This window comes from Haemorhous mexicanus, chromosome 24 (assembly GCF_027477595.1).
Source record: "Haemorhous mexicanus isolate bHaeMex1 chromosome 24, bHaeMex1.pri, whole genome shotgun sequence".
In the NCBI taxonomy this organism is placed as follows: domain Eukaryota; kingdom Metazoa; phylum Chordata; class Aves; order Passeriformes; family Fringillidae; genus Haemorhous; species Haemorhous mexicanus.
Window position 1 is genome coordinate 6,939,704 of NC_082364.1, and position 7,746 is coordinate 6,947,449.

The window sequence follows — 7,746 nt, forward strand, 5'->3', positions numbered from 1 at the left end:
CGGAACCGGGCCGGGGGCTGATGGAGTAAATCCTTTTATAGCCAGGCGGCAGCGCCGAGGGCTCCTGCTCTGACTTCATGGCTGGTTTTCCCGTGCGCTCACCGCCGGGAGCCGGGCCGGCCGCGCCGGGTCCCCCCGCGGGGATGCTGCGGGGGCACGGGTGACACCCACGGGGCCCGCCTGGGGCTGCCGGGACCGGCAGCGAGGCTGCGGCATCCCGCGGGCACCGCGCCTGGGCAGCCCGCAGATCCCGGGATTCCCCCTGCCCCGCGGGCCCCAGCTGGAGCCGGTCAGGGCACAGCGCGGCACGCAGCAGCCCTGGCACCTGGCACCGCGCTGCGAGGATGCCCCAGCCCGCAGGGAACTTTGCTGCCCGCGAAGTTGGACCCCCCTTGGGCATCCCTTACCCACCTGTGGGGCTGCCAGTGCCCCCGTGACCCACAGGCCACCCACACCCTCCCCACATGCACTCTCCAGGGCAGCATTTCTCAGCCCCTGCAGCATCTCCCCCCTCCCAAAATCCCGTGGGGAGAAGGGACCCCTGGCAGGCAGCAGAGGCACGGGCAAAGTGCAGACACTTTAATGCGAGTCCCTTCCCAGCAGATCCCCGCGCGGGGAGCGCGGCACCTCGGGGGAGCGGCGGGGACCCACTGTGGCCACCCCTCCTGGGACGCTCCTGGAGGAGACACGAGCGGGGCCTCTCCGGCCGCTGCCACCACCGTGCTGGCCCCACGCACCCCCCTCCCACACCCACTTGACTCAGGCACTGAAGAGAGACCCACACCCACGTGCTTGGGGGGCCACGGGGCTGCTGGCACGGAGCTCGCCCCAATTCCCCCTCTGTGCCCACAGGCACACGGACACGGAGCAGCAGCAGCAGCAGCACCTTTTCCAGTGTCACTTGCCACACAGGACGGATGCTCTGGTGGCCCCCCAGCCCCATTTTTGGCTGTGACGGGCCCAGGGATGGGCACAAAATGCCTGGAGGGACCCGGCTGATGGGGAGGAGGCAAACCAGGACCCCAGGGCTATGTGGGGAGGGGGACAGAGTGGCTGGCAGGACCTGCAGCACAGACATCCCTCCCCAGGGGTGGGTGCCCCTCCCGGAGCTGCAGCCGGGCGTTTGGCACAGTCCCAGGGCAGCGGGTGGCTGCAGGCTCCTAGAAGACGTAGATCTTGTCCCGCTGGACACAGTCCAGGTCATCGTCCAGCGTCAGCAGCACCTGTGGGGCGAGGGCAGTGAGGGGAGCAGGACACTGGGGACATGGGGACAGTGGCTGCCGTGCCAGTGGAACCAGCACCTACCAGGAAGGAGCCGAACATGGCGATGGAGGAGAGGAAATGCCAGATGTCATGGTCGTCAAAGAAGTCGAGCAGGATGCAGTCACGGTTGTGCTCCCGGGATTCAGCTGGTGTTTTCTGCCGGGCACAGGGCCAGCGTCACTGTTCCTGCCCATGGCCACCCTGCCCGCCCCGCTGCCTGTGCCACCCTCCTGCTCACCTGCCAGGTGCTGAGCCCCTGGAAGAAGAAGAAGAGGGCGAAGCCCCAGACCACGGAGGTGCTGATGATGCAGAGCAGGGGGATGAGCTTGATGCGCTCGCCACTGCGGAGCTGCAGGAGAGGCCGGGGTCACCGTGTGGGCGGGGGCTGGCAGCAGTGCCCACCTCTGCCCTGCCCTGCCCGCTGGGGGCTGAGGGCTCAACTCCCACCTTCATGATAATGTAGAAGGCGAAGTAGAGGAGGAGGTTGCAGATGCCGATGGCCAGCAGGTAGGAAGCAAAATCATTGGGGCGGACAATGAGGCCGTAGGCAGCGCTGGGGAGGCAGGGACAGGCAGTGGGGTCAGCCTGGGGGTCCCCCTGCCATGCCCACTGTCCCCAAAGCATGTCTGCAGCCCCCAGGAGATCAGGCAGCACATGGGGACTCCAGGGTGCCACAGCTGCAGGGGGACCCGTCATGCTGGGCTCACAGCTGCCATGAGCTGCCAGTCCTCGGCCCAGGACTGGCCTGCACTGGGGTGGGGGTGGCACCAGGGATGGGGACAAGCAGGGCAGGATCTGGCACGTGCCCAGCTCTGCACTCACAGTGACCAGTTGATGATGTTCCCCATGACCAGGAGCACCATTCGGTCCTGCAGAAGAGGAGGGGGCTGTGAGGGGCAGCAGGCAGCAGCTCTGGAGGGGCTGCCAGGGAGGGTCTCCACAGAGCCGGGGGCCCCGGTGCCAGCACTCACCACGTACATGGGCCCGCTGCACTGCCGCACGCAGTCCGTGTACAGCACGTGCAGGATCCTGCGCAGGATGCCCGAGTCTGCGGGGAGAGGGGAGGTGACAGGTGACACAGGGGGCCACCACACTGTCCCCTCCCACCTGGCTCCCGGTGCCCCCCCTCACCCAGCTTCCAGCGCCCCATGTAGTACAGCTGGGTGCTCAGCAGCAGCGTGGCCACGATGTGGATGACGGAGAAGACGATCCAGAAGGCCGTGTTCCCCTTCCCAAAGACCTGCAGGGCAAGCAGGGGGCGGGCAGTGAGCCCTGGGGGCAGCCAGCCCCCCTCCCTCAGTGCCCACTGCACTCACCACGCCCACCACGGAGAAGAAGATGACGAGGGCCAGGCAGGCGTAGGCGCTGTAGGCGCTGGCGTTGATGTCCGGGTGACGCTTCTGGTAGAGCTTCAGCATGCACAGCCCCGCGATCATGTACATGAAGGAGGTGTCTGGGGGGGCACAGCGGTGAGAGGGGCGTGGGTGGCCCCGCTGTGGGTGGGGGGGGCCGGGGGGGCACTCACCGAACTGGAAGTTGGTGTAGTTGGGGCAGACGTGGTAGCAGGCGCTGAGCAGCCCCTCCATCATGAGGGCGGTGCCCATGGCGTAGAAGAGCCCAAAGTGCTTGGGGATGCCACACTCCTGTGGGGCAGAGGAGAGGGAGGGAGGGGAAGTGGGGGGTCCCGGGAGGCTGAGCCGCACCAGGCAGCTGGAGGCCCCCAGGCAGCCCTGTCCCTCACCAGGGCGTGGGTGTCGTTGCGCAGCAGCGCGCGGTTGTAGTTGATCTCGCGCTGCAGGATGATCAGCAGGAAGAGCAGACCCAGCAGCACGTAGCCCAGGTTGCTGAGGATGTTGTTGAAGGCGCTGCAAGGGGGCAGTCCCAGTGTGGGTGCTGTGAACCCCCTCCCTCCCCGGGGTCCTGCTGCAGCCCAGCCCTGGGCACAGGGGACCCCCAGCCAGCCTCCACCGGCCCCCCAGCCCACCTGAGGTTCCCCAGCGGGTGGGCGCACAAGAAGTTGTAGTAGCAGATGTCCTGGTTGCCAGTGACATTCACCACCTGTGGGCACGAGCAGGGTGAGGGACACAGGGGGCTCCCAGGGATGTCCCCACCATGCTGGGGAGCACGGTTTGGGACTGCAGCCCCCAGAGCTCCCAGGAGCCCCTCACTGCTGCCCTGCCACACTCACTGTCTGGTAGGTGATGACGAGCTGGATGACGGGGAGGGCATAGAAGACAGCGATGGTGGCGATGTTCCTGGGAGAGGGTGTGGCTGTCAGGGGGTCCCTGCTGTGCACCCCAGACTGGGACACTGCTGGGTGCCCCCCTCCCCACTGCCTCCCACTCACCAGAAATAAATCTGGTACTTCTTCCGCAGCACCCGCTTGTCCTTGCGCGCTAGGTCGGCCACGCACAGGTATTGCTGGAAGGAGAGGGGGGTCAGGAGCCTGCCTGGCCAGCGGGGACACGCCGGGGCAGTGGGGGACACGCACCTTGGTGCGGATGACATTCTTGTCGTAGTCGATGTCAGCCAGCGTGTCGTAGTCGTCCTCCTCCACAGAGCTGAGCGAGTCCAGGCGCGGCCGGCTGGCCACGTTCTCCAGTGACCGCTCCCCTGCGGCCGGGCCGGGGCCATCAGCAGAGCCCCTGGGCCAGCCCGCCCCAGTGCCCACCCCACAGAACCCCAATCAGCCCCAATTAACCACTGGGCTGCCTCCCTGCCAACTCACACCGGGGACAGGCTTCAGCTCCCTACAGCCCTGCCCTGGGGACAGGTGTGGCCACGCCAGGGAACATCGAGGGCCAGGGGACAATGTCCTGTTCTGCAGCCCCTCTGGTGCTGCCCTTGCTCTGAGGGAGGGGAGCAGGGGTTCTGTGCCCCGGGCACAGCCTGGGGCTGGGCAGATTTCGCCCTGATTGGCCCGACCCTGCCCGGTACCAGCATCTACCCATGGGAATGCTCAGTGGCCTCGTCGGGGCGGAGGGCGTGCGCCGCTTGAACTGCTCCTGCCCTTCAAAGGAAAGCCAGAGTTACTGAAGCAGAGCTCCCTGAGGTGTGTCACAGATGGAAACCCTGCTGGGGGCTGCACAGAGGAGCCAGCAGCCCCAGGACCCTTCTCAGAGATGGAGGGGACAGAGCCAGGATGCCACCGGGCACGAGGCTCCGCAGGGCTGTGGCCACACCAGCAGCCCAACAACTCACCCATGTAACTGTAGGAGACTTCTGCTGAGCCCAGGCTGTCTGTGATGCCCTCGGTGCTGCTGGAGGAGCCGTTCCCTGCAAGGACAAGGTCAGGCACAGCCCACAGGCGGGGGGTGAGGGACAGGGGACAGTGTGTGGCACTCACCGAAGGAGCCGTAACCGTAGCTGTCGTAGGGGCCATGGTTCAGGAAGGAGTCGGGGATGCTGCGGGAGTGACCTGTGGGACAGGAGGGTCCCTGTCACCCTCTGTGGCACCCCTGTCCCAGGGCTGCAAGGCCACTGGGCACAAAGCAGCTCCCACCACCCCTGCCCTGGCACAGAGTGAGCTCAGAGCCAAGGACAGAGCTGGCACCTACCCAGGAGTGACGCTGGGAGTCCCCGGAAAGCCATGAGAAGAAAGAGATAGACCTGGTGAGATGCACAGCCCCAGCACAGCCCTGCTAGCCCCACAGCAGGGACCTCCCTGTCCCCCTGACACTGGGATTTACCCCCAGGGACTCAGGGGGATACTCCTGCACAGGCAGAGGCTTTGCCACAGGCTCAAGAGGGCAGAACAATGAGGAATTCCCCAGGCAGACCCCTCCATGCTGCCGCCTCCAGCCCTCACCTGTGTCCAGGCTGGGCGAATCCATGGCTGCCAGGAGCCCCTTCCTCTTGTGCTGCCTGCTGAGGGAAGTGCCTGTCAGCCCGTTTGTGCCACTGCTGGGGTGAGGGGACACAGCCCCCGGGCCCCCAGCAGGACTGTGCCCACGGGCTCAGCACCCAGAGGGGAGTGGCACTCGGGCACTCACCGGCAGCTCTCCCAGCAGGCGATGAGCAGTGTGAGGATGTAGAAGGAGAGGAAGATGCCGAGGCAGAAGAGAACACTGCGCACGTAGGCCTCGGCTGTGCAGAGCCAGGACAGGCCCTCAGTGGGGGTGGCTCCTCGGGGGCCCTGCCATGGGTCCCCAGAGAGCCCAGCACCCCCAGCACCCCCAGCCCCTCCCAGACTCACAGGTGATGGCAGGTGACACCATCACCTCCAGCGTCTTCTGCCGGTTGTGCTGATCCACGGGCTCATCTGGAAGAAGGCAGGACAGGGCTCAGCTCTCTGCCCTGTCCCCAGCTTGTCCCCACACAGAGCCTGCGGTGACAGCCCCACTGCAAACCTGGAGAGGCATTCTTGGACAAGGGGTAGTAGGGCAGAGCTCCCCCGCACGCCTCGTCCTCCGTCTTCACCACCACCACCACATAGAAGCTATGGCTGGGGAAATCCTTCTTCTGCAGCAAGAGACAGGGGTCAGCAGAGCCCAGCAGGGGGTCTCCCATGCCAGAGGTTATCCCAGGGACATCCTCTGTGGGCTCTGGCAGCACCAGGCAGGGACTGGGCACAGCTCAGCCCTGTGGCACAGCCCCACGGCTCAGCCCCGTGCCCACCTGCACTGTGATGGCCGCCTTCTTCGTCATGGTCTGGTACATCCCGATGAAGGCCACGTTGTTGTCCAGGTCGTAGACGGGGCACTGCGGGGGCAGAGGGGCCGTCAGCCCCTCTGGGCACCACGGGTCAGCCAGAGAGGAGACGCACTGCCCAGACCTACCAGGATGTCCTGGATGGAGATGACGGAGCAGGGGAAGGCCATGGCTGAGGTCACCTTCACGATCACTGAGTCCACTTCCTCGGGGAACTCGTACTTGAAGTACTGTGGGGAGAAAGGGCCCATTGCTGCCACGGTGGCCACGCTCCCCCCCGGGTGCAGACCCCTCCTGTGCCACACTGTGCTGGCTGTCCTCACCTGCGGCTGGGCGGCCGTGGCATTGAAGCTGAACCTCTCATTGGTCCTGCAGAGAGCATGGGAGAGGTGATGGGTGGCGAGGGGGGTCCACAGCCCCTGCAGCCCCCACAGGCAGCAGGCAGGGAAGGGGACAAGGGCGCGGGGCTCCCCTCACCGCAGCACAAAGTTCTCCACGCGGGTGACCCGCAGCTGGTAGGAGGTGTTGAGGGAGAGTGTGGAGACATCCACGTAGAAGTGCTGGGTCTCCACCTCGGCCTTGGTCTGTGGCTGGCAGAGCGTGCGGCTCACCTCCTGGTACGCGTATTTCCGCTGGTACCTGGGCAGGGAGAGCCCAAGTGTGTGCCCGGAGGCCCCTCCAGGAACCACTGCGTGGGGCATCCCAACCCGGGCAACTCCTGCGTGGGGAAGGAGGAGTCCCTGCCCGCCCCCCGGTACTCACAGGCCCCGGAGGATGAGCGGCACCTGGAAGGAGACCACCGCCTCCTTCTGCCTCACCACGAAGAGGACGGGCTGGTCCTTCTGGTCCGAGAGGACATTGACTGACACCCGCACGCCCTCGGTCTGCAGGGACAGGGGCAGCTGAGGTGTTGGCCGGGCAGGTCGGGCCGCGGCGGCTCGAACCCAAGGCTGGACTTTGCTCGGCCGCCGTGGCAGAGGTTGCCGTGTCCGGCGCACCCGCAGCCGCCCTGCGCACGGTCAGCCCGCGGGGGACGCGGCGGGGGCGACCACCCCGGCTCACCCTATTCCTGCGGACGCTGTGGTTGAAGGCGTAGATGTTGAGCAAGTTGGCGTGCACCCAGTCGCTGTAGGTGGTGTTGAACTGCGCTTCCTTCTCGCGCATTTCGCGGGCCCCGTGGGGCAGGGGCTGGGGCCGGACGGGCGGCGGGGGCAGCAGCGCCCCGGCCAGCAGCGCCCAGGCCAGCACGGCCGCCCCGGCGCCCGACATCCCGCCAGCATCCCCGGCCAAGGTCCGCGGGGCGGGACGGCACGGACGGGACGGGTCGGGTCGGGTCGGGTCGGGACGGGACGGGACGGACGGGACGGGACGGACGGACGGACGGACGGACGGACCGCTCAGCCGGGACGCGCCCGGACGCGCTGCCCCATGGCCGGGCCGGAGTGGTGCCGGGCGCGGTGCGGGCGCTGTACCAGAGCGCGGAGCCGCTCCGGTGCCGATCCCGGTGCCGGTCCCCTCTCCCCTTCCCGTTCCGCACCGCGGTAAACACGGACCGGCGGTGACGTCAGCCCCGGCGCACGCCGAGTGCCCGGCCGGGGAAGTGACGCGGCGGGCGGGGCGGGGGGACCGGCCCGAGCCCGGGGGACCGGCCCGAGCCCGGGGGGACCGGCCCGAAGCCGGAGGACCGGCCCGAGCCCGGGAGGACCGGCCCGAAGCCGGAGGGACCGGCTCGAACCCGGGGACACCGGCCCGGCCGGGAACCCCCACCCCGGGGCACCGAGCTCCGTGCGCGACTCCGCGGGGGAAGCCCGACTCCGTAGGGAACCATACAGG

The 7,746-nt window shown here is 67.5% G+C and overlaps 1 protein-coding gene across 6 annotated transcripts; it reads right to left on the minus strand.

Annotated features, from left to right (window-relative positions):
* Positions 1-564: 564 nt before the first annotated feature.
* On the minus strand, positions 565-7,482 carry SIDT2 (SID1 transmembrane family member 2). 6 transcript variants are annotated; one of them, XM_059867141.1, is made up of 28 exons: positions 6,976-7,482; positions 6,676-6,797; positions 6,391-6,552; positions 6,237-6,282; positions 6,042-6,143; positions 5,881-5,964; positions 5,613-5,724; positions 5,459-5,524; positions 5,256-5,349; positions 5,072-5,127; positions 4,821-4,832; positions 4,610-4,681; positions 4,465-4,539; positions 4,211-4,273; positions 3,755-3,876; positions 3,611-3,684; positions 3,452-3,518; positions 3,248-3,321; positions 3,005-3,128; positions 2,789-2,906; positions 2,580-2,716; positions 2,395-2,503; positions 2,235-2,311; positions 2,086-2,132; positions 1,711-1,816; positions 1,502-1,612; positions 1,306-1,419; positions 565-1,223 (listed from the first exon to the last, which is right to left on the minus strand). In XM_059867141.1, the coding sequence occupies exons 1-28, from the start codon at positions 7,180-7,182 to the stop codon at positions 1,161-1,163; spliced, it is 2,616 nt and encodes an 871-aa protein (XP_059723124.1). In that variant the 5' UTR covers positions 7,183-7,482; the 3' UTR covers positions 565-1,160. The 6 variants fall into 6 exon arrangements, with proteins under 6 accessions (XP_059723124.1, XP_059723123.1, XP_059723125.1 ...); XM_059867140.1 differs by having other exon boundaries at positions 5,072-5,130; XM_059867142.1 differs by lacking the exon at positions 4,821-4,832 and having other exon boundaries at positions 5,072-5,130.
* Between the last annotated feature and the right edge of the window lie 264 nt (positions 7,483-7,746).

Excerpts from the sequence above, each read along its gene's own strand:
- SIDT2 (XM_059867140.1), bottom strand. The coding sequence starts at position 7,182 with ATGTCGGGCGCCGGGGCGGCCGTGCTGGCCTGGGCGCTGCTGGCCGGG. Across the intron at positions 3,685-3,754 it reads AGAATGTCATCCGCACCAAG|CAATACCTGTGCGTGGCCGA; the intron begins GTGCGTGTCCCC and ends CTCTCCTTCCAG. Across the intron at positions 2,312-2,394 it reads CATGGGGCGCTGGAAGCTGG|ACTCGGGCATCCTGCGCAGG; the intron begins GTGAGGGGGGGC and ends CTCTCCCCGCAG.